Below are 27224 nucleotides of genomic sequence, written 5' to 3' on the forward strand. Positions count from 1 at the left end.
GAAATAACTAATTTCTATCAAATATAATAAAGCTCATGCTATGTATAGAGAAGAGCAGAACAAAAACTGGATAGTTACTACTGCGATCTTTGCCTAGGCATAGCCGTTTCAGGGTAGACCCTACAAAGTAAAATGATACAAGAAAAACAGTTAAGTCTTAAACTATTTAAAACATCCATAATGGAAAAGGTCAGATGATGCAATACAAAGTTATTAACTTGACTGATTAAAAAAAATCAGTGGTTCAAATGTTAAGAAATTAACAGGCTAATCTTAATATTCAATTTAACACAAATAAAATCTAATAACATTCACTGTGCAGCCACACCAGCAAAGTTTGCATCTGTGACCTCTGAAAGAAGGCACGATTGTTTTTCTTTCCATGTTAAAATTTGGATGTTGTTGCACATTTAAATGTTTCTTCGTTTTTTAAAAATTCTCCATTAATAAAAATGGCATTTTACTAGTTTTATAGAAAATAAAAAGGCATTAAATGTTTTCAAATGGAAATGAAAATACAATTTTACTAAAACTGAAATTGTACATAAATACAACCTCAAAAATATATCAGCCAGGCATACAATTTAAAATTATATCAAAATAAGGCATATTAAAATTATTTTCCCAACAGACTGGAAAATAATCCCAAATTAGTTGGGAATGGGGAACAGATAAAATGCCACAAACTATAATGGCTAATTCAGATTGCTGGAATAAAGAATAAGCTAATTGGTCTGACTGCACATAAGTTGTAACATTCATTATTATAAAGATATATTGTTCTGCAGGTCTGTGGCCATTAGATATCAATGGGCAGAAGTCACAACACAATGCTTGCAAACCTTAAAATCCAAGTTAAATTTGCATTAATAATACAAATACAAAAGATCTATTATGGGGAAATATTACTTTCTATAATAGATTTCCTTTCCTTCACACACTGAAAATACTTTCTCTCTCAAATGGGTTCCATACAGCAAGTTGTGCTGGCAAAGAAATATTACTGATTTTAAACTAATAACAATTTTTGCACAACTTAATCCACAAATAAATAACAATATGATGCACAACTGCCAGGCACAGTAGTTGAAAAGCCAAATTAGGGAGGCTGAGTGGAGAAACAACTTTCCACATTTCAGTCCCAATTCTAGCCCAGAATATTTCTATACTACCTAGATTAAAAAGTAGAACCATAAGGAATACACATTCACCCTCCTCTTATAACAGTCTGGATTTTGCAATTATAACAATGCTAAAATTGTTTTCATTTTCTAATGATATAAAATGCAGATAAGACTAAATTCTGGATTTCTACAGGTGGGATCTGGAATTTGTCATCAGTGATTTAGTAGCTTCTCTACAGCTCTGTGGTTGTGATGCTTTCTCCAGCTGAATCAAGGGAATTGTTGAGAACTTAAAGTAATGCAAGGATTACTTGCAGTACAATACTACAATTTTGTTATATTTTGTTATTGAGCTTTGGAAAAAAAACTATTAAAAAAAGGATGAAGTGAACATAGATGGTGGCTGCTGGAGGTATTATTTCAGAATTGCACATTTAAGTTTGTGAATATCCCTACAAACTTTGCCCAAAAGATACTAATTTTGTATTGATTCTAATTCCTCATGTTTCAACATTTTTTTTATTCTTCAATGCAATTGGCTGATCAGGCAGCTTGATGGCAACATCACTACTTGTTACCAGAAATTTGACTGAATAAATGCCTAACAGCAAGTGGTGTGAGTAAAAAAAAAGAATGCTTTATCTTTGCCATTGATCACAAAATCCTAACCATTAAATAATAGTTAAACTTTAGGCCCCATGCTCAACTTAATGGCAAATACACTGCCATGGCTTTTAGGAGTCATAACACATTGTTAAAGTTTAGATAATTTTATATCTGGCTCTGCGGTATCTGGTCCAGTCATGCTCAATGCTAACAGCATGTACCGAGATACGGGAGTGTCATATCCACCAATGAACACAAGGACAACATGGTTATGTTAAAAGTGCACATCCCTTATATAAATAATAAATGAAAGAAAATTATCTGTCACTTTGTGGCTTGCTTCACAATGTAAAATCTGGTACCTGATGCCCATAAAGCAGCAAAACACCTGCAAGCCACATGGTCATACCAATAAAAGCCTACAGTGTGAAATCCATGATAGTCATTCAACCAGCTTTTAATAAAACCATAATATTTTTAAACACAGTTCAGGTACATCACACAATACAGAGCGGTCCACAGAATTTACAGCACAGAGACGGGCCATTTGACCCTGCAGCTTCGCAAGTCCATTCCTGTCTTCAACTAATCCTATTAATTTACTACTTTCTTTCTCAGGTGTTTAATTTTCTCTTGTATGCATTTTAACTATGATTACTCCTTCTGGTAGCTTTTTCCACACTAACCATTCTCAGGGTAAAGAATTCCCTATTTGATTAATAATGGCAATCGTACATGAATGGTCCCAAGTTTTCCCTCAAATGAAAATTTCTCCATTTTATCCACTACTTTGGAATGTATGATGACTTATTTCCACTCCTGTTTTGAAAGTTCAGGAGCTACTAGTGAGATAAATGTGGGAACTGCACTCTTCTACAAATGGGACAGGCAGTGGCTGGCAGGGGAAGCAGATGGTGGTTTGTGAGATGGTCCACTCCTAGCCCCACTTGCACACAGTCTGTGTGCTCCCTATGCATAGTCTTGACATTCTCAATGCTATCTCAAATGCTCCTTCTCTATTTTGAGCAGTTAGAAACCAGAGATTCTAGGACTCAGGGAAATTTCACTTCTTCACGGAGGCTTTGAACACATCTTGAATCTTTTCCCATTTCCCTTCTCTACCTGGTGATCCCTGTTCATGACAGAACTCAGAATATTGTTTCAGGAGTCTGATGTTGGGCATGCAAACTGTGCTACTTAGTCAACTACAGCCTCAATATTGGGGATGTGATGGAACATCTCTACATCTACCCTATCAAGGTCATGCTTCAGCACTTTTTTTTAAAATAAAGATTTTTCTTTCTAAAAGATTACATAATTACATTTTCAGTCCTCCTTTAGCATTACTGTTGGATTTCCAAGTGAAGTTGAAGTGAACACAGATGGTGGCTGCTAGGGGCATTATTTCAGAATTGCACGTTTCAGTTTGTGAATATTCCTCTGATTAAACATTCATTTTATACTGTTGATTTTTTTTTAAATGCTTCACTGTTTTCCAGATAAATTGAAATCTGGTGGAAGTGTTGGCTCCATTTTGCATGAGATTATCAATGCTCATTTGAAATCAAAGATGCTATAACAAGGCAACCTGCATCGTTACATGAAAAGGCAATGGTAGCAGTTAATAAATTCTTGTAATTCTTTGCGTTGGTAGTCAAACTACTGAATTAAACCACAAATGCAAAGTAATTCAGAGATTTTCCATAAAGAGTCTAGAGAAGTTCAAAATTAACTATTTAAAATCAAGCCCATATTTCCCAGCGTATCAGTTAATGAAAAATAGATTAAAATTAAAACTGCTTCATACTTCTACATATCTTGCATGAAATTGTAAATAGGCCATGTGAGAAATTAAACTGAATATATTTGGCTGTCTCTTAAAAGCTGCAATTCAAGTTTTGATAGGGAATGGGAAACTAATTTACCTAAAGAATATTTCAAGCTTTAGGGAGCGAGAAGTTTCCTATTGTATTGTCAATCACATAATATGGTATTTACTGTTAAACCTTGCAGACTCATTTTGTTTGAACTGCCAGATTATAGGATGTAACTGCATACCCATGCAAGCCTGAAATCTCTTTCAAATGATTATATTGATCAATTGACATATCTTGCTAAAGAGACAAAATCCATTTCAGAGAAAGCTGTTAACCTGTAAGAAAAGTATGTGCCACTGATTACCTCAATGCAAACATGGGATTAGATAAACAAATATTCCTTGCATTGATCAAGATTTTCAAACTGAACCCTGAAATGGATTCAAATGATTTGTTTTAAAAACTTGAGGCGATTTATTATCAGTATTGGTAAGATTCATTGTTAACTGTTTGCTTTATTTATTTTATGCAGAAGGAAAACTAGTTACTAGTTTAAGGCTAAATTATACAGCCTGATGACATGGTGAACAACCTTGTAAGATCCATATTCCCTTTCACAGAATCATTGAAGTGCAAGTTTCAGATCATAGGAAATGTAGGTCCCCCTATGAAAAACCCCATCAATGGATGTAGCTTGGGAGCTAACCTTAATCATAACCAGGGATGAATGTGCAGGGGAAAGAAGGTAGGAACTCCAGCTGGGAGAGGGGTAATAGGCAAAAAGGAGTAGGAACCTATAAAGATGCAAGTGATTTGGTATGGATAGCACGTTGATATTTCTAATAGAACTTTTCAGGATTTGATTAGAAGTAAATTTGACAAGATTTTGCAGCAAAGTGGTCATGTCATCAATTCAAAAGTTCTTCAAATTGAAGAACTTCCATACCACTGGGTTCTCAGATATCAGATTCAATACAAACAAAAATCCAATTCCTTAAACACATTCAATTTAAGTTACCTAATGGGTAATTTGCAATTATTAAAAATTGTAGATAAAATCTGCCAAAAATGGTTACCCTCTTGCTTCCACTTGCAGAAATAGTGCAGTCTCTTCTTGAAGCCACAAAATACAGCTCAATATTTGAAACTTAGCAGAAAGAAAATGTAGCTTCTTGATGTTGGATTTTAATTTTCATAACTTGATCTTCAGTTATACATGCAGTCCTTCTACTGGAAGGCAATTTGTGTGCAGCATAAACATTATAGATCCAATGGGCCAAGTGACCTGCTCATGTGCTGAAAATTCTAAGTAGCTCTGGGAACTAGTCCTGATTTGGCCAAGGTACTTGAGGAACTTTCCTTAGCTTTGCAAAGTATTACTGTATTGTCAGGAAAGGATGATCTGAAAACTGAAATGTTTCTGAAAATTACAAGTTCATCCAACTGCACAACTGATATTTGAATCTTAATTATTAATATTCATAACTTTGCAGGAAAATGGTAATTGTCAAATCAGATTTAGCTTTACTATCCAAAATATTCTCTGCAAATTTTGAAGTAGTTTGATTTGTCAAATTCATTCCCAAACCCGTTGAATGCTACAGAATTCATCTGAAAGTTTCATTTGTAAAATGTTCAGATTAGCATACCAAGCCATGCTAATAGTGTACATTTTTTTGCAAGCTACACTAACAAATGTTTAATTCCGGAGTAGCTTGAAATACCAGACAGCAAGCTGTGACATAATTTCTTAGGTAAGCAGACAACAACTCCTACCAATTACTTATGCATGGTCTTCAATTTTGTTTCAACATAATGTTAAAGAGAAGATGCTTTCTGAATTCTTGTTTCTGTATTCATGAGTATGGGCATTTATTCCTTTACATTCTCAACCTCTATTGCACAACTGATTTGCCAGCAAGGAAGATAGCTAATTAAAATTGTACTGAAACCTGAATTAACCCATTCTTTTGGTAGCATTCTTGCCTGTTAATACTAAGATTTCTATTGTATCAAGGATACTGATTTTCAGATGGCATGTTAACTGAGTCCAATCCTCTGACTTACTGGATACAAAACATCCCATGGCACCATGAGAGGTGTGTCTTCTCAATAGTTATGTTGCCCTGTGCTGATATTACTTCCTCAACCACTACCAAAACTGATTCTCAGTTCACTCACCTACTGTTTGTGGAATCATGCACAAGGATAGTTAGCTGCCACATTTCCCTGTGGAACTAAATGGATCTCATGAGTAATCCATTCAATGTAATGTACTATGATACTGGAGTAAAGTGTCTTCTAATCATACAAAAATAGTACATTCCAGCAATGAAGTGCACAAATGTGACCTCAACAAATGGAGCAAGGCTCAGTTTGGTGGCTTGGTCATTCAATAGACAATAGGAGCAGAAGTAGACCATTCGGCCCTTCGAGTCTGCACCGCCATTTTGAGACCATGGCTGATCCTCAACAATCAATATCCTGTTCCTGCCTTGTCCCCATATCCCTTGATTCCCCTATCTATAAGAAACCTATCTAGCTCCTTGAAAGTGCCCAGAGAATTGGCCTCCACTGCCCTCTGAGGCAGTGCATTCCACAAATTCACAACCCTCTGGGAGAAGAAGTTTTTCCTCACCTCTGTCCTAAATGGCCTAGCCCTTATTCTTAAATCATGCCCCCTGGTCCTGGACTTCCCCAACATCTGGAACATATTTCCTGTCTCTATCTTGTCCAATCCCTTAATGATCCTGTATGTTTCAATCAGATCCCCTCTCAATCTTCTCAATTCCAGCGTGTACAATCCCAGTCTCTCCAACCTCTCAGCATAAGACAGTCCCGACATCCCCGGAATTAACCTCGTAAACCTATGCTGCACGCCCTCTATAGCCAGGATATCCTTCCTTAACCCTGGAGACCAAAACTGTACACAATACTCCAGGAGTGATCTCACCAGGGCCCTGTACAAATGCAAAAGAATCTCTTTGCTTTTGTACTCAATTCCCCTTGTAATACAGGCCAACATTCCATTAGCCTTCATCACTGCCTGCTGCACTTGCTCATTCACTTTCAGTGACTGATGAACAAGGACTCCTAGATCCCTTTGTATTTCCCCCTTACCTAACTCCACACCATTCAGATAATAATCCGCCTTCCTGTTCCTGCTCCCAAAGTGGATAACCTCACACTTATCCACATTAAACTTCATCTGCCAAGTATCTGCCCACTTACCCAATTATTGTGATGGACAAAAAGACCAGGAAAAATCTGTCAAAAACCACAATGCAGCAGAATCCATCCAGCTTGCCAGGTGACTGTAGGACTCCAAACACATTGCAATAAGAGATATGCAAAAAGACATTATAACATTCCTAAATAGAGTTTTGACCTCGGGTGTTCCTACGAGGATAGTTTTCAATTGTTCCAATATCTATTCAAGGAGACTGCATCTATCAATCCTAATCACCATTTAGTTTGACACAGCAAATTCAAATGGAAACAAAGCACGAAAGGTAGTTAAGACAGGCAAATGCTAATTAATAATTGAAGATAATAGAAGAAATCCTATTTACAGACAAAATTCAAGTGAATAATCACTGCACTTGTTCTGCTTTTAATCCTTAACTAGCAAATTGTGAAATTATCACTACAGGTCGAACTAATGTCAGAAGAACAAGAGATGGTATAAGAACACAAGAACAACAGAAATAGGAGCAGCAGTAGGCCACCTGGCCTGTCGAGCCTGCTCCGCCATTCAATAAGATCATGGCTGATTTGGCCGTGGACTCAGCTCCACCTATCTGCCTTTTCTCCATAATCCTAATTCCCCTACTATGCAAAAATCTATCTAACTCTGTCTTAAATGTATTTAATGAGGTAGCCTCTACTGCTTCCCTGGGCCGAGAATTCTACAGATTCACTACTCTCTGGGAAAGGCAGTTTCTCCTCATCTGTCCTAAATCTATTCCCCTGAATCTTGAGGTTATGTCCCCTAGTTCTCATCTCAGCTACCAGTGGAAACAATCTTCCTGCCTCTATCTTATCCCTTTCATAGTTTTGTGTTTCTGAAAGATCCCCTCTCATTCTTCTGAATTCCAGCAAGTATAGTCCCAGGCACCTCAGTCTCTCCTCATAGACTAACCCCCTCATCTCCCGAATCAACCTGGTGAAGCTCCTCTGCACCACCTCCAAAGACAGTACTTCCTTCCTCAAGTGAGGAGACCAAAACTGCACAGTACAGTATTCACAACGAACATGCTAGTGAGCAATTTGCTTCACTGCACAAGGCAGTGCAAGGAGATCTGGATAACTGTAGATTTTGCTAATATTGTAGAATGAGCAGCACCATTCATCAGTAATATCTGCAGTGGAGCAATCTGACAAATAGAGATCAGCACCTTTCAGCATTGGTTCTGCTGATAACGTCAAAGTATTGAAAACCAGAATGCAGGAAACAAGGAAAGCTCCGTGTTCCTGGAACCATACTAAGGATAGTCAGTGCAGACAATTGAATCTTCAAAGCAGTTCTGTCTTTTGTGCACAGGATCATCCACTTCTTGTTCAAACACAATGAAAATAAATAATAGTCAACTGGGTCTTAAACACACTCGTTCTTTTCCTCTGTCAATGGACAGTCTAAAAGCTCCCTATCCCTCAAAGGAGGGACATTCAGAAGAGGCAAAAGTAGGCAAGGCCAAAGAAAATTCTCATTTAATAATTTCTACAGGGTAACATTTAGGATGAGCACAGAACTAAGGCATCCATCACTAAGGGCCCTCACCATCCAGGACATGCCCTCTTCTCATTACTACCATCGGGAGGGGATACAGGAGCCTGAAGACCCACAATCAACAATTCAGAAACAACTTCTTCCCCTCCACCATCAGATTTCTGAATGGTCCATGAACCCTACTTCGTTATTCCTTTTTTTTTAATGCACTATTTTTGTAATTTATAATAATTAAGTCTTTGCATCATACTGCTGCCACAAAACATTAAATTTCACATCATACAAGTCAATGATGGCAAATCTGATTCTGAGAAGAATCTGAACCAATCAACTAAACACAAGGGAAAGTGCAGTACCCTGTTATTTTAATATCACACACACCACAATTTAAAGATATGGACATAGACTTATTTTAAGATGATCATTCACATGTTATAAAGAAAAACGCTTAAAATTAAAACCCAAAAAAATCAATTTTTAAATATCAAAGATATACATGGTTTTCTGTTTAAATAAAAATCACACGCAAGTGCTCAGGGAACAGAATTTCTCTCAGGGAGAGATGAGTGGTGGGGGCAAGGCAGGCAGTCAGAGGGGGAGGAGGGAGCAGCAGACAGATTCAGTATAGAGCGCAGGGGGGGGGTGGGCAAGGAAGAACATGAGTTATCAGTCATTTAGAAGGAACAGTATCTCTTGGAAACCAACTTTGCATACTTTATTTCTTTCCAAATTCATGAAGGATCCAAGATTTCTTCCAGAAGTTATTAATGGACCCAGAAGCAGTAATACAAGTAATTTTTTTTACTGACTATCATAAAATGTGAATATTGAATGAATAACTAAATGGTAATTTGGATATGATCAACCACGTTATGTCATCTTTTTACTAAGTGTGTCCACTTCCATAGACATTTCCTTTGTTCTCTCCAGCCCTCGCCCTTCTCTGTAACATAAAATGTTTAATTTCTAACTTTACTCAATTCTGATCAAAGGTTATTGACTGGAAACATTAGTTGGTTTTCTCTGTCCAATGATACTGCTTCATCTGCTGAGATTCCAATATTTGCAGTATCTTGCTTTTTAATAAGGCATAATTAACATTGTATTTAACACAAGAAATGCCACATGTCAAATACGATAATGCATGAAGAAATTTCTAACCAAAGTAATCTGGGATTTAATGGTTATGTATAATAATCCAAGTGATGTACCATGTTCACTTTCACTCAAGTGCTACTTAGAAATTCCACAGCAGCTGATGATATTGTGAAAGGAGCTTAATATACTGCCTTCAGCTGTGGATCAGATAAATGATTCACTATGCCAATCACTTGTGCTGACAAGGAGCAAGCCCTCTATCTGCTACATGTGACTGTGGTACCATAGCCACAATCTTCCATTGTTTCTGCTTGGTCTATGATGTATTCAGCATTGATAGAAACCCAAAATGCTAAGGACAATTAATTTTTTTTGGCTATTATCCATCCTACCCATGATAGCATTAAACATCTGATACAATTACAATGTTAGCTTCGAATAAAGGAAATAAATAATGTAGAAACAGTAAATTTGTTAATACCTGGTTAAATGTGAATGCATAAAATTAATGCTCTTTCATACATAATTATCATGTTGTTTTGATGCATTATAGCTCAAATTGATCCCACTTTTTGAAAAGAGTGATTACTATTAGAATTACAGTTATTTGTATTCTCTATTTTTCTGTTAAGTTCTGCAGGAAGCTAATATGACTTGGTACCAGGAATTTTTATCCAGGCGTATCATTACAATGGGGGGGGGGGTGGAGTTGGGGGCAGGATAGAGAAGTACTTAAATTTCAGTCCACCTCAGGCATCCATCCGTGATAATTTCTGTTGAGATAAATAAAATTCAACAACATTAGAAAATATTCTGTTGCCACTAGACCTGTTCCAAAAGAGGGAAACCCAGTTTGTTCAAAAACCATGTACATATGGTTAAAAATCATCAGCTGTGCTTTGCACATCGTTTGATGCCACTGCACGCATTCAATGGCCCCATGTGTATGTATGCAAATGCATGGAGGAGTTTGTTTGAATTTCTAGGAATCTGTTATACATGGATGAACACTAGATTGCATTTAATGATAACTTTTAGATATTCATTCACATAGCACAAATAATTCTGTAGTGGTTAACATAACGCTATTACAGCATCAGCGACCCGGGTTCAATTCTGCCGCTGTCTGTAAGCGATTTGTACGTTCTCCCCATATCTGCGTGGGTTTCCTCTGGTTTCCTCCCACATTCCAAAGACACAGGTTAGGAGCTGTGGGCATGCTATGTTGGTGCCAGAAGAGTGGTAACACTTGCGGGCTGCTCCCAGCGCATTCTCAGTAATGCAAAAAGATGCATTTCACTGTGTTTTGATGTACATGTGACTAATAAGTATCTTAATATCTTAAATATATCAGTAGACTGGGAAGCATGTTCTATATGTTAAAAAGAACCTTATTAAATTATTTAACTTGAAGGCAATATTTCAAAGAAATCTTGCACAAATATGAAATCTCCTCTGGTAAATACAATTATCTGCTGTGGGAAAATAATTTAAAAAGCTTACCTGTACCAATACTTTCCAACAGCTGTCCCAAGAATGAAATTAGTCAGGGCCATCACAGGCTAATGCACTCACCTGGAGTGCTTTGGTGCCTAAAAGTGATGTATAACATGTGCACTGGATTCAATTTCCAACACCCCTTGGACTTCACTTGGAGTCAGCAACTACCCCATATGATACACAAATGAAAAACTATGCAACATTTACTGTCAGGGTATTTGTGAAATTACGCAAGAACGAAAACACTGGAAACATTCAAAAGCTTAATCAGCATCAGTAGAAAGATAAAAGCAGAGTTAGCATTTCAGGGTTCTAACAAATAGTTATAAAACACGTAATGTTAATACTACCACCTTCTCAGTGGATGCTGCCTGAGCAGAATGTTCCCAGCATTTCTAGATGTATTTCAGATTTCTTACGGAGATAGATACAGTATGGAAATAGGCCCTGCGGCTCAGAGTCCACACTGACCATTGACTACGCATTTATACTACTCCTACATTAATTCCATTTTTATTCTTCCCACATTCTCATCAAGCTCCTTCCCCCCCCCCCACATCTATTTTACTTCAACATCTACATGTTCTCTTTCATAAACGAAGAGATACTAATGTTGCACAGTCCAGTCATCTTCCTACACTCGCTCACTCTTGCTTCGAAAAATCTTGGAACTCTATTTTTAAATTAATCTATAGTACTGCTGAAATAAATCAATTAACTTTCTCAAAAATAATAATGTATGAATACATTAGTGTATTTGTTACCATTACCACAGCTGACTTTCAGTAATAAGTTGGAATTGCAATAAAGCTGATATTTTAATATGGGATTTCATTAGGAAAATACCATGCACTCATGATCAAAATCTAAAACTGATTTTCAATTGATCAAAATCTAAAACTGATTTTCAATAAAAATCTGCAATGAAAACCATAATTCATAACCACATACCATTCAAAGCATTTACTATACCCAAGAAATTAAGTAGCAGGAGAAGTGATCTAGTCTAAATTAATGCCAAAACTTTAACTGGACATTTCTTTAAAACAAAAATGGTCTCAAAATATTTGTCACTTTACATAATTTCAATGGCCTTCAGGACCTGATAGGACAATATACCTTTATACATTCAAAACCAATACACAAATGCAATTTTTAAAGAATTCATGGAATAAAGAATTTTTAAAATGCTAATTAAGAAAACTAAACAAATTGTAATTCACAAATGGAATACAAAACTATGTGCTCAGAGTGCCACTTAAATCCTGTACAATAACTGGAAAAATATCACCAATTGTCAGTTAATTATGGAAAATAACTGCAATTAGAACATTTTGAATGCAGGAATATTGCTTGATAAATATTTTTAAAGATTACTGTTCTATGCAGACTTTATGCATTAATAATTCATAGTGCTCAAAATAAAATTAGAACAGATGTTCCAAATTCTTAAATAATTGACAATCTCAGGGAAAGGTGCTCCACTCCTGCATTGTGTTAAGCTGCAACTCTTGTGATGCCTTCAGTTAAGTAGCTGGTGAAGATTAATCAGCCCATTGTAAAATTTTAGTTTTCAATTTCAAAGGTGGGAGTCACAACAAGAAGAGTTCAATGTGCAGTCAAAGTTGCTGAAATACAGATGGCTGCCTAAGTACAAGAAACACGGTAAACACCAGCTTTTGCTATGTAGCACCAACTCATCTGCGGATAATATTTGAAGAGGCAACTGCATATAGTCTTTGCTCTTAACCCTGTAAGTTGGTGTTCACAACCACAGGCTGGATGTCTCTAACAATGCCCAATACCTATCACGCACCTGCCCAAGTCCTTGAATACTAGTGCTGTTTCTGAGAACTTAAACGTTTTTCCAAGCACTGAGAGCACAAAGTTTTTTTTCAAAGTAAAGTCACCTTAAAAATTAAAGTGAGTTTTGAGGAGAAGAACAGTGGTTTTTCTTTTTGTTTAAAAAAAGGTGGCCTTTAAACAAATCACTTTATAAATATTATGGAAATTTACACAACAGCATAACTGGATCAGTTCTAGTGCTCCAGCCAGGATTTTCATGGCAAAGTATATCTAGCACGGAAATAATTGTAACCCATAAGACACTAATTAGAACATCCTAAATATCTTTTGCTTAACAATTTATAAACTAGTAGGAAAATAATGGCATGGTTACAACTGTGATAAATGGATAGAAAATATTCAAATGAATGAGCTGCACAAAGCTTATTGAAAACCATGTTAGGCAATTCTATTGAACACTAACTGGAGCACTGGTGTTTTAGCATTTTTCACATGCAGACATCTCAAAGATACAACAGTGTAAAAATATTAAAATATTCAACAGTCCTTAAACAGGAGTTGTAGCCTTCAGTGACCTTCCTAGTATTGCATCAAGGAGATACACAGCTAAGTATCCAGCTTGTTACATGCAAGTCTTCATTGTCGAAACATGTGTGAAAGAGACCAGTCTTCTAGAGGAGCTCTGAGTTCTCCATTTTTGGTGAAATAAGATGCTAGGGGAGCAGACTTGTATATTTGTAATATTTTGAGAAAACTAAAAAGACTAATTAAAAACAAATTACACTAAAATACAAAAGCTTTGGTACACTCGATAAATTTTCCATATAAACTTGATATCATTTTATGAACAGAAGATGAGCTCTTCCACATATGCCTTTAGTATTTAGTGATGAGCCAAAAGCAGTGCACTAAAGCATTTGTATATGAAATGAAAATGTGCAATGATAACCAATAAATTTAAAAAATGGGCTAATAAAGCAGGCTTCCTGCAGAAATATAAAATGGACTAAGACAGCAAGAGAAGATGGGATGATTAGTTTAAATACAAAAGAACAAATACAAACAGATGGACAAAGACACAGGTCCACTGAGGAATCTGGTACGAGGTTTGCTATTAGATTTATAGGTCACTCTCTCAGACGTTTGGTGGAAAACCGTCCAGCCTGCAAATGAATATAAAGGGGAAAAAAACAAGACACTAGTAAAGTATTTGTAGTAGTGACTCAAAATTGTAAATAATTTAGCTGGGTGGATATAACATCTACAGTTTTTAACTACTAAATACAAGAAAAAATTTATAGTTAAAAAATAAAATTGATCATGTGCAAATAGATGTAATGGGGTGGGGAGGGGAAAGCAAATTTAACTTTCATATCAACAAGGTTTAAAAACTAAGAAAAATAGCTACTGAAAACTTACTGAACACAAATAGGTTCCTTTGGACATCTGCTAAGAGTGTTTCACATTATTTCATCTTAATCTGCTACCTTATTATTAAATGTTGAGCCAGATCAGAATAAGCAATGGTTATAACATCAGTTAAGATTAAAAGATGTTAAATTTGATTTTAGTGAACTTGTAAACATAACCACTTTGCAAATTTTATTTCTTAAAAAAGGATTTTAAACATTTTGAAACACTTTGAACTGAATTTTGCAATAAGGAAACTTAGCATTCATCATTACACCATGAAATAAGCAACATCAGCAACACCACACATGCATGGTTTAATGCAGAAATTGAGTTTGATTCAATGCTCCTCCATAGGTTTCACTCTTTTGCAGCCTTCCTATCCTCCTATTTGTATAATACTGTAAATTTCTATGTACAGCAATTTTAATAGTTTTAAACATCCTGGACTATCGGATATATTAAAAAATTGAAGAATCCTGCTAGCTTGTCAGTCATAAACCTGTCAAAGGCTGTCTGGACTTTCTGGGATAGAGCCGCAGGGTGACAATCCCTTCACTATCCGATTCCCAGATGCAGAGGGTCACTATGATCGATCCTCTGAATCTGGGTCAGATAACTAGATAATTGGTGGGGGTGAGGGGATTTGGGGGCGGTGGGGTTGGGGGAGGAGGATGCTGCAGGCCAGCTTTGCTACAATCTAGCTTAACAATTTAAAAGTAAATTTTCTGCTATATGCTTTAGATATCAGAAACCATTAAAAGTGAATAAAACACAAGCATTTTGAGGCTATTTACTATACAACCCAAAACAATTATCAGTAATATTTACAACTTTAAAATCTTATGGCAAATTTAATTAGTCTTATTATTCCTAGCAATGAAATGTGTCATTTTTTACTTCTCCCAAATTATACACTATTTCCTGTGATAAAAATACATGCAGATAAACACCATTCGGTAATGGCATTTAAAATTGTCAAAAATGGCTGTAGTAGTTCAGATCGATTATTTTCTGCACAGTATCTCACTTCTGGCTACCAAATCCAGCAAGAACATAAAGAAACAAGATTTGGCCATTTGGCCTTTTGAGCCAGATCTGTAATTTACTATCATAGCTGATCCTACACTTTCCTGCTGAACTCCATATGTTGATTCCCTCAGCATCCAAATTTCCACTGCTGTCCAATATCAGTAGCTTGCTATATTGGGCTATCACTTTGCAAATGAAATCTTGCAGTTCTGTGGTGCCTTGAAACTTTACACCAATACAGTGTTGCTAGATTACTGTACTGTTAAAGCATTTTAATTATGTACTTTAGAACACATTGATTTGGAGACATTTTTATTCAATATTAAGCATAACTATTCTTTATATTCAGCAAGATAAACAGGCAAATCAATATTTTGCTTTAAATCATTTCAATAAACTGGAAATACACATTAAATGTAACTTGGAATCACTTATTGTTGCTTTGCTCAAATTCAGTATCTTATAGGAAATCCAATCTAATAAATTACCATGGTGCCAAGGAAACTATGTCATATTAATTTTAGGTAGTATTGCAATATTTTATCAGTCTCTAGAGCAACACAGTAATGCAATGGTTATTTTGCTGCACGACTGAGAGACCTTGTGAAGTGATCTGGTTCAAATCACACAATGGAAGCTGGGAAATTTACAATTAACTAAATACAGCTGGATAAAAAGCTACTATCAGCAGTACTGGATCCTGACAAAAGCTTATAGGCTTTTGGGAAGGAAATCCACCAGTCCACTATATATTCTATGTGAGGCTCCAGCCACTCAGCAAGTAGTCAACCCCTTAAATACCCTAATGGTATGACTTACCAAGCCAGTCAGATGTTTAAAAACCACCATGAGAAACAGACCACCTGCCACAGACTGAAGCATCAGATTCAGAAATAAATGCAACCCAAAGTTTGAAGAACTTACATCAAAATTGAAGCAGTCCCACAAGCTAGGCAATGAACAGAATCATGACTTTTAGCCAATGCCTCTCATCACATTCCTGCACATGTCTTCTACCGTCAACAGAAAAGTTCTAGCAGAGGTGGCAGCACTGTGGCATAAGTAGGGAAGCAGTAGACCTGAAGTCACCAACATTGAGTCTTGATATCAAGAATCCTCAGTACATCATAGACAAGGAAGTTTCTGATAACCAAAGACTGTGCTTCCACAGCTAGTGCTCCTTAACATTGAACACCACCTGGAAGCAGCACAGAATGTGCTCTGTTGGAGGACTTCAATATTCATTATATGGACAGTGTCACCATTGGCAGAGTGAGCCATGTGTTAACAGCATAGCTGCAAAATCAGACTGTGGCTGTTGACAAGGGGACCAACATGAAATAAAAACCCACAAGCTTTTCCTCAATCTACTTGCCACAGACACATTAATCAACGAGGGTTTTGAAGGAGAGACCACTGCACAGTCCTTATTTAGCAAAGGCCCCATCTTCTTACTGAGGATGCCCTTCATTGTGCTCTGTGTCACTGATTTAGTACAAACAGCTTAGATTCAGGACAGATATAGCAGTTCAAAACAGAATACCCGTGGAGATACCATGGATCAGAAGGTGCAGAACTACTATCGACTATAACCTCATGGTCTAGCATATTTTTCATCCTACCATTACCATTAAGCTAGGAGATGAATTCTGATTCAATAGTGTGGAAGAGCATACCAATAAGGACATCAGGAATACTAGAGTACCAACCAGTGAAGCTAAAAGACTGAATACATGCTAAACAGCTCCTGCAGCATACTAATGATCCCACGCCACTGATCAAGTCAAAGCTCTACAATGCTACCTCAGAGGAAGCAGCTGCTCCAGAGTCTACTTATCCTCAAATTTAACAAGTGCAAAAGACAAAGCTACAGCATTTGAAATCTTCAAGCTGTGCAGAAGGATGATCCATCTTCACCTCCCATGGTCCCCACTGAGCCAAATTTGATTGATCTCAAGTAGCAAGAAATGCTTATAACAATACAGAAAAGATTGACCTTGAAACACCTAAGTTATACTGCTGAAGACCTGAACTCCAGAACTATTTGCAATTCTAGTCAAACTATTCCAGTACAATAATACTGTGACTTTTCCTACAAAGTAGAATACTGTCCATATTATGTTTTGTTTGCACAAAGTGGAAAGAAATCCAATCTAACCAAATATTGGCCAATCAACCTATTTGCAATCATCAATATGATGGTGCCAAATTTGCTCCCTAAGTTAGTGCTTACTCACAAATAGCTTGTTCATTGTGTTCCACTAGGACAACTCAAACAGCTGGATTCCAGAAACGAGATGAAAAAGATGAGAATGATGGCATTTGCCCAAGTGTGGTAATAAGGAACCCTGGTAAAACAGAAGTTAATGGAAATTGGTGGGTGTGTGTGTGTGTGGGGGGGGGGGGGGGGGGTTAGTTCTTCATTAACTTCAGTTATCTCTAGCATTAAGATAGTTGGTTGCTGGAGGGCTATTATTCAGTTCCAGAATATTACTTCAGGAATTTCTCAGAACAATGTCCCAGACCCAACTACTTCCAGTTGGTCTAACAATGATTCTCTTTCCATTATCTGGTCAGAAGTGGAAAGGATTACTGATGACGGTGATTGTTTGCATTTTCAAATCAAGGTCTGCATACACCAAGACTGGGACAACACTCACACTTGCTGATTAAGTGGCAAACAATATGTCACTCAAGTTCAAGGCAATGATGATCTCAAGACGAGTCTAATCATAGCCCCCTGACCTTCAAAGACATTATTGAATTTCCTACCCTCACCACTTCGTCAGAAAAGCTGCATTCATATCTGTATTTTCATGCATCACAAGTTCACAAGCATACTTTAAGGTACATATACGTCCTATTTTCTGGTTTTACACATTTTAAATATGCTTTAACCTTCAGCTGTGTTTAAAAATGGTACATTTTAATCTGGAGCACTTTGTAAAGTAAAAGGTTTCATAATTTTTAAATTGGGATTGTCAAAATACGTCAATCCCAAGAGGATCAAAACTAAATTTGGTCATCCAGATTTGCCACTGCATCACTGGCAAACTCAATTATAGACTGGCCATTTCCATTTTAACATGTAAAAATTAACATAGTTAAAAGGGGAAAGGATCAAATGGACAGAAAATTGAAAAGATTTGAATACAAATAAGTTGGATTGAGAAGACTAGTAAAAATTCAGAAAATAAAAATAGCAAGTAAAATTGTTTTAAAGTGCTCAATAAAGACAGTTACTTTTGTAGAGCTATTTTACATTAAATTTATAAGTAAGGCAAGACTCTTAAAAGTGTTGAAGAGCAGACAGACCTTGGGGTGCAGGGCCATGACTCATTGAAGGTGGCTACACAGGTAGACAGGGTAGTTAAGACGGCTTATGGAATGCTTGCATTTATTAAGGTATTGGGTATAGGAGTCAAGAAGTTATAATGCACCTCTATAGAACTCTGGTTAGGCTGCATTTAGTTTTGCATGCACTTCTGGTCACCTCACCATAGGAAGGATGTAGAGGCTTTAGAGAGGGTGCAGAGGTTTACTAGGATGCTGCCTGGATTAGAGGGCATGTGCTATCAGGAGAGGCTGGACAAACTTGGGGTCTTTTCTCTGGAGCGGCAGAGGCTAAGGGGTGATCTGTTAGAGCTGTATAAAATTAGGAGGGGCATAGATAGGGTGGACAAGCAATATCTTTTTCCCCATTATTGAGCTATCCAATACCAGAGGGCATGCATTTAAGGTGAGATGGGGTAGTTTCAGAACAGACGTGAGGGGTATGTGTGTTTTTTTTACTGAGTGGTGGATGCCTGGAATGCATTGCCTGATAAGGTGGTGGAGGCAAACTCACTGGGGGCTTTCAAGAAGGGCTTGGATGTGCACACGAATGAGAGGAAAATAGAGGTATATGAACATTCTGTAGGTAGGAGGGAATAGCTACATCGGCACAACATTGTGAACCGAAGGGCCTGTTCTGTGCTGTACTGTTTTATGTTCTAATCATATACTGGTTAAGATGTTGGTGACAACTGTAGGATGGGAACAAACCAAAATAAATTTATCATTTTCGATACGTCTCTAAGTAGGAGGTATCATACTACTTGAAGCTGGCATTTAAATTCGGAAATCCCCCTCACCTCCGTCAGGTTGCTATGCTTTTTTTTTTGTGTTGAAGGATGAGCATGGCAGTTAGAATTTCATGGTGTTTAACCAAAGTTCTAAACTCAAAGATAAAACTGCTGTTCTGATTACAACTTTTACGTAGCATTCTGCAACTTGTCTGTCATTTAACATGATAGGCTTTGTGTTTACAAGTAACCATCAGAAACCAAGTCAAGTTCTGACTTCTTGAGAATTATTATATCTGCTCTTGGTGATTTTTTTTTTAATGTTCTATGTTTACATCAGCAGGATATAGATGAGCCAAAGATTTTTCAAGGTCAAACTGAGTTCAAGTTAATGCTTCCCAATTTTGCTATAATACGAAATAGTTTAGATGTGCAACTAGATAGAAGTACTAGTTAACTCAGGGGTATAGTTTTCATCCAATATCTGATCTGATTAAAGCTTAGGAAGTCATCTCACAACAGTGTGCATTGCATTAAGTACAGCTTAAAAAATACTTTGTCAGCATTAAGAGCTTGGAGAATCCACTATGGCATAACAGCAACAGAATCAGGGTTGTGGTTATATGTTTTTGTTTTTTGGACAACAGAAGACAGTAGAATCACTACATAGTTTAATAGTAGGCTAACTTCATTGAATTACTACAAATTAGAGCTGTTGAGCAAATAAAATTGTATTGGAATTAATTACGATCAAAAAATAATTGCAAGAAAACCATGTTTTTTTGTATTATTAACACCTCCATCTTCCTTGGTCCCTCAAGATCAAGGATGACTTGCTGCCACTCCAGTTTTATGGGTTCTGAGATGGCTAATGAAGCCAATGTCAGAACTGCTGACTCACAGAGAAGGCAGGAGGTAGATGATAGTGCAACTGGGGGGAGGGAGGGTAGTTTGAGAGATAAACAGGGTTTTTGTGCGCTCCCAAAGCACGGCCTTGAAATTTGCGAAATCATCCCAAATGCTACTTTCCCATTTTGAGTGATATGGGACAGAGCTCCCCAAAAATCCATGCTAACACTGCATTTTTTCAAGGAAGCTTTGAGCACATCCTTGAGCTTTTTTCTGTCTGCCTGGTAATTTCCTCCCATGGCAGAGCTCGGTATAGTGTGTCTATTTTGTGGGAGCGTTAAGTCAGGCATGTGAATGATGTGGTCTGTTCGATGTAGCTGACAGAGTAACTGTAACCTCAATCCTGAAAATACTAGCCTGGGAGAGGACATTGATGTTGGTTCACTTCTCCTTCCAGTGAATTTGAAGTATCTTGGAGAAAAAGCGTTGGTGGTATTTTTGCCTGATGAAGGTAGTTCGGGTCTCAGAGGCATTTAGGAGAACCAGGATCATTGCTGCCCAGTAGATCATGAATTTAGTGCCAGGCCCTAAACTTCAAATACCCTTTACCTCAATTGACCAAAGACTGCTGGCACACTGAAGGCAGTGGTGAATTTAATGGATGTCCACCTATGCCTAGAAGTGGTTCCCAAGGCACGGGAAAAGGGTCCACATTTTCCATGGTCCCACTGTGAACTTTTATTGTCAGGTGGACACGTGATGCAGGAGACACAGGTTGCTGGAGGACCTTGCTCTTGTTGACCTTCAATGCAAAGCCAATCCTTTCATGTGTTTTGGTGAATGAGTGTTGATGGCTTAGAGCTCCACCTCTGAGGGTACATAAACACAATCATCATCTACAGCTCAACTAGAAGTTTAGATAGCCTTTATTCTAGAGTGTAGTCACCATGGATTGGACCATTCCCTACTGGCTGCCAGTGAATGTTTGCACGTGAGTAAAATGAGTACACACATGTAGATGCCACATGCATGTGTCACCATTAATATCCATGCTGTAGTGCCTGGTCTCCAATCATCTTGGTCCCCCTTGCCACTGGATCAAGAACTTGTTCTGTGAAGCTTGTGAAGTAGGTGTTATGCAATGGTACCCCATATTAAAAGAAACTACACAGAGGCAATTTCTACTCCACAATGTGAAATAATAGAATAATTCCTTCATTCCTCCTTTTCAAGGATTTGTTTTGGGTGAAAATATTGAAAAATCATGTTGTTCACACCCTAATTACTTTGTTCGGCTCATTTTAACGAAAGTAGATTCCTTTGCCTTGGACTGAGCACCTAAGCAACAGTCTTTTCATTGGTGGTGGTGGAGAGGAGCAGCTGTGGGGCTACATAACAGTAGAAAAACTGATTTTCATGGAGGCAAGCTAGAAAATAGTTGGTTCAGCTGTGGAGTTTGGTACAAAATGGAACCCTTAGTTAATATGATTGCAGCATGCAATTGCCTGCAGAATCTAAGGAAGAGTAGAATGATTTTTCTTGGCTTTTTTTAAAATAAGCAATCTCTTTTGAAGCTAATTAACATGTTAAGAAATACGTCCACTACTTTCCCTGTGTGAACAGTGGCTGCTGTGATTAACTGACAGCTTTATGCGGAATGCGATCCTGAGACCACTGGAGGTTATATGTAGTTCTATTTTAAAGTGCTTTCTTCTTAAAATAGTTTAGTACATCCAACTTCATAAGCAAGTTTATCTGCAGCTTTAAATGTGGATTGGAATTTGAACAGTGTATTATTTTTGGGTCCAGAAACCTGAATTAAAGGGGATGGTAATTGTAATATTTTCTATATTTGGAATCACCACAAAGTTTCCTTATACCATTTTTAAATGCAATATTCTGCTGAAAACTTGCTGCATCCAACCTGCTTCTACAGCAAAAGCAACAGCACGATCATAAAGAACGAATGATACGTAAAAATGTATACAAGGGACACAAGAGACTGCAGATGCTGAATCTGGAGCAAAAAAAGGACTACTGGAGGAACTCAGCAGGTCAGGCAGCATTTATGGAGGGAAATGGAGATTAGATGTTTTGGGTCAAAACCCTTCATCTTCATTAAAAATGTATCCCATTTTCTTTCAAGAGGTTAACAGGAAGTTTAATTCTACCCTCTACCAACTGTCAACCTGTGTCTTGATGGGAGGTATAATAAGTAAAAACAAGGTCATGTGTCATAGTATAACAAATATCAAAAAGTAGAAAAGATTCTCTGCTGGTTCTGTTGCAATAATGCATAGATTTCAGCTATAGAGTTAGAAATGTCAGTAAAGCATGTATTTTACTAACAATAGTTTTAAAGTTTTTTTTAAAAAAGCAATTTCAAGTAAAATGAAGCATTGAGCACATCTGTAGCTGTATTCACAGACAATTTAATTCTTTGGAAGATTAAAAATACTATTTCTCAGAGGAGTCTTAGAAAATAGAGATTGCTTGTTTTATTATTATATACATTTAATGGATGAAGAGGAAGCAAGCATGGGCCAGTCAAGTATGTCAACTGTGGAATGAAGAAAACAGATATGCTCCAACAGAGTAATATTGGTCGCATTCAATCATGACTTCTAATGGTGTATAGAGTTTGCATGTGCATGGGTTTCCTTTGGGTGCTTTGGTTTCCTCCTATAGCCAAAAGACCTCCAGGTTCACAGGTTAATTGGCTGCAGTAATCTGCCCCTCACCTGTAGATGGAGTGGTAAATCTGTAGAGAGTTGATGAGAATGTGGGGAAAAGGAATTCACGTAGGATTAGTCTATCCGAGTACTTTATGGTCACAGCATGAACTTGGTGGACTGAAGGGCCTGTTTCCATCCTCACTCACTCTAAGATCCTCTGGATGCCTCGCTCTGGCATTATTGAGCAGCTAGATGGTAGACATGCTGCTGCCTTCACTATAATAATCATACAATCACTTGCAGCACAAGGAGGCCATTTATTCATTTAGTCCACTGTCCATGCTAGCTTCTTATAAACAATCCATTCAGTCCCATACTCCGCTCTTATTTTCCCTCATTGATATACAGTTCCCTTTTTTTTAAAAAGAGCCCTGATTGACAGTTTCCACCACCCTTGCAGGTTGTGTTCTAGATCTTGACAGCTCCCTGGCTAAGTCTCCCTGCATTCTCCCTGTGTCTTATGTTCATCACATTGGCTCTAGAAACATCTAATGAGAACAGGGTAAAAATGAGAAGCCATCAAAGCCCCTCCTGATCTTGTTCACCTCTATCAAATTTCTTCTCAACCTTCTTTCCTTCCAGAATTACCCCAGCTTCTCTAGTCTAACCTTGGATTGAAATCACACATCTGTAATCCAAATTTACACCACTGGACCAAAGGTAATGCTGAATTAATGAGAAAGATCACATACATGAACAATCTCATCTTGATGCATCCAGAAAATCCTTTCAATTGTACTGTAATTACGTCCTTTATTTGATGATTTCAGGGTTTTCGCCACCAGTGCTCCACCAGCAAGTTCAATTTCAGGTGTAGAGCTAATGAGAACTTCCAGATGAGTGCTAAATTTCCCTCTAACCAATTACAGACCATGTTCCCTTATTAGTTCTGTGTGTGTATATGTATATGTGTATGTGTACATATATATATGTATATATATTATATATATTTTCCCCATACTCTTTCATTTTATTTATCCTTCAGAAACCCTCTTTCAAGGCAGAAAAGCACATTTCTCAGATCATTTCTCATAATTTATTTCCCTGATGCTATGCATGAAACATCTGGCTCTTTTCAGTTTCCTCCAGGGTTCATTTATCTTGTGGTTATATCATTCACCATTCAATTTGCTGTACTGATTGCTGCTTCTTAGCAATAGAATGTGATGAGTGTCAAAACTACTAAAGCATTCAAATCAGTGTTACTTTGACTTTGTTCAACTTCTGTGGTATTTGATCATTTTAAATACCATCTACCACTGATGAAACCACTTACAAATTTGGAAGAATATATTACGATTCCATTTCTCAAGGAAGACATCCCAACATTTAAAAATGGCAAGAATTGGTCTTTAATTTTGTACATCATGTTGGAATCTAATAGGTTATTCTTTAACCAAAACTTCTGCCTATTGTATAATATATTTAATAAACTGTTTGTGCAGTTACCTTGTGCAATATCTCCTTGTGAAGCACCTGCCATTTCATTAATAAAGCCTTGATAATCATCAGAGGATAAGGAGGACTTGATAGAGCACGGCTGTTGTGTCTGCACAGCCTCTGATGGAGTAGCTTCAAGCGTATCAGAACTACAAGGGGCATCTTGATGTTTAGAAGCAGTACAACTATTTGTTTGAATACCTATAACAGAAAAGAGCACTGAGGGAGAACTGGTCAATGCTTTAAATAAGCTAACTGCAAAGCCAGTACATTAAGATTAAATCACAAGAGAAATGCATTTTAATCCATCTGGTGTTCAACTAAAGATGACTCCTTAAGAAGCAATTAGATTTTATACCAGATTTGATACATTGCCAGGTTCACCGAAACAGGGTTTTTGGTGCATTGAAAAGTTACAATTCTTTTTTCTTAAAAAAGGACACAAGAAGCATGCCACCTCAAACATCGCTCTACAACCCTTTGCCATGCCTGGCCCTTTATATTATTCTACATTCTTACCACGTTCAACGATTCCCTTAACATTCAGGAATCATGGAGTTGCCACCACGTCCATGATGACTTTTTTGCCCAGCAACATTAATACCATTTGCCTGCATTAAAACCATCTCATCCAATGCTTGCCTATTTAAGTGCCTGTCCAAATGCCTCTTAAACATAGAATCTGATACAATTACTATCACCTCTTCTGGCAGCATGTTCCAAATATCAACCACTGTGGAAAAAAATTTCCTCAGATCCTCAACCTCCTATCACTCACCTTAAAACTATAATAGAGCATAGTTTTTGATACCTGTACAATGGGAAAAAGATTCTATCCTATTCTATCTATGCCTTTCATAATTTTTCATAACCTCTCAGGTCACCCCTCAGCCTCCTTCATTCCTGAGAAAACAAGCCCAGCCTATCCAATCTCTCCCCGTAACTAAAGTCCTCCAAACAAGGCAACGTGCTGGTGAATCTCCTCTGCACTCTCTCCAGTGCAATCATCTTTCCTATGGTGTGGCAACCAGAATTGCACACAATATTCTAAGTACTGTCTAATTAGTGTTTCATAAAGTTGCAACATAATAGAACCATAACGTTTTATGTTCTATGTCCCAAACTATGAAGGCAGGCATGCCATATGCCTCCCTAACCACCCTATCTACCCAAATGTTGTCACTTCCATGAAACTATGGATTTGGACCTAAAGATCTATGTTCATCAACATTCCTCAGTGCCCTACCATTTACTGAATATTTTCTACCCCCAGTTTGAGAGGGAGAAGCTAAAATCAGATGCATTGGTATTACAATTCAGTAAAGGTAACTACAGAGGCATGAAAGAGGAGCTGGCCAAAGTTGATTGGAAGGGGACCCCAGCAGGGATGACAGTAGAGCAGCAACGGCAGGAGTTTCTGGGAGTAATTCAGAAGATGCAGGATCAGTTCATCCTAAAGCAGCAGCAGCATTCTAAAAGGGAGAATAAGGCAACCATGGCTGACAAGTCAAAGACAGCATAAAAGCAAAAGAGAGGGTATACAATATTGCAAAAATTAGCAGGAAGCTAGAGGATTGGGAAGCTTTTAAAAACCAACAGAAGGCATCTAAAAAAGCAACAAGAGGCAAAAAGATGAAATATGAAGGTAAGCTAGCCAACAATACAGAAGAGGATACCAAAAGTTTTTTTCAAATATATAAAGAGTAAAAGAGAGGCAAGAATATATGTCGGACCACTGGAAAATGATGCTGGAATAGTAGTAATGGGGAACGAAGAAATGGCAGATGAATTGAATAATTATTTTACGTCAGTCTGCACTAGAAGATACCAGCAACATGCCAGAAATTCAAGAGAGTCAGGGGCAGAAGTGAGTGTAGTCGCTATTACTAAGGAGAAGGTGCTTGGTAAGCTGAAGGGTCTTAAGGTGAATCAGTCACCTAGACCGGATGGAATATACCCCAGCCTTCTGAAAGAGGTAGCTGAATAGATTGTGGAGGCATTAGTAGTGATCTTCTGAGAATCACTACATTCAGGAATGGTTCCAGAGGACTGGAAAATTACAAATGTCACTCCACTCTTTAAAAAAAGGTAGGGAGGCAAAAGACAGGACAGTTAGCCTAATTTCAGTGGTAAGATTTTAGTGTCCATTACTAAGGATTAGGTTTTGGGGTATGTGGAAGCTCATGATAAAATAGGCCGACGGCAGCATGGTTTCCTTAAGGGGAAATCTTGCCTGACAAATCTGTTGGAATTCTTTGAGGAAGTAACAGGCAGGATAGACAAGAGAGTCGGTGGATTTTCAGAAGGCCTTGGACAAGGTGCCACACATGAGGCTGCTAAAAAAGATAGGAGCCCATGGTATTACAGGAAAGGTACTAGCATAGATAGAAGATTGGCTGACTGGCAGAGTGGGAGTAAAGGGGGTCTCTCCTGGTTGGCTGCCCGTGACTGGTGGTGTTCCTCGAGGGTTGGTGTTGGGTCCACTACTTTTCACAGTATATGTTAATGATCTGGATGATGGAATTGATGGCTTTGTGGTCAAGTTTGTGGATGATGCAAAGATAGGTGGAAGGACAGGCAGTGTTGAGGAAGCAGGGAGTCTGTGGAGGGACTTGGACAGGTTGGGAAAATGGGCAAATAAGTGGCAGATGGAATACAGTGTAGGGAAATGTATGGTCATGCACTTTGGTAGAAGGAATAAAAGGTGTAGACTATTTTCTAAAAGGGGAGCTAATTCAAAAATCAGAGGTGCAAAGGGACTTGGGAGTCCTAGTGCAGGATTCCTGAAAGGTTAGCTTGCAGGTTGGAGTTGGTGGTGATGAGGGCAAATACAATGTTAGCATTCATTTCAAGAGGACTAGAATATAAAAGGATGTAATACTGAGGCTTTAAGGCATTGGTCAGACCACATTGGGAGTACTAAGAGCAGTTTTGGGTCTGCATCTAAGGATGTGCTGGTGTTGGAGTGGGTCCAGAGGAAGTTTACGAGAATGATATCAGGGATGAAAGGGTTA

The 27224-nt window shown here is 37.7% G+C and overlaps 1 protein-coding gene across 8 annotated transcripts in view; it reads right to left on the reverse strand.

Moving 5' to 3' along the window:
• The window catches only part of wnk2 (WNK lysine deficient protein kinase 2), a 148581-nt gene that overhangs the window by 3116 nt on the left and 118241 nt on the right, over nt 1-27224 (reverse strand). For 5 of the 8 annotated variants that reach the window (XM_052018418.1, XM_052018417.1, XM_052018416.1 and 2 more), the window contains 3 exons: nt 24220-24411; nt 13745-13843; nt 79-120 (listed from right to left, as the gene is read on the reverse strand). In XM_052018418.1, the coding sequence (XP_051874378.1) occupies nt 79-120; nt 13745-13843; nt 24220-24411 (333 nt within the window). The remainder of the gene's footprint in view (nt 1-78; nt 121-13744; nt 13844-24219; nt 24412-27224) is intronic. The other 3 variants (XM_052018422.1, XM_052018421.1, XM_052018420.1) reach the window with 2 other exon arrangements.

This window comes from Pristis pectinata, chromosome 6, assembly GCF_009764475.1.
Source record: "Pristis pectinata isolate sPriPec2 chromosome 6, sPriPec2.1.pri, whole genome shotgun sequence".
In the NCBI taxonomy this organism is placed as follows: Eukaryota; Metazoa; Chordata; class Chondrichthyes; order Rhinopristiformes; family Pristidae; genus Pristis; species Pristis pectinata.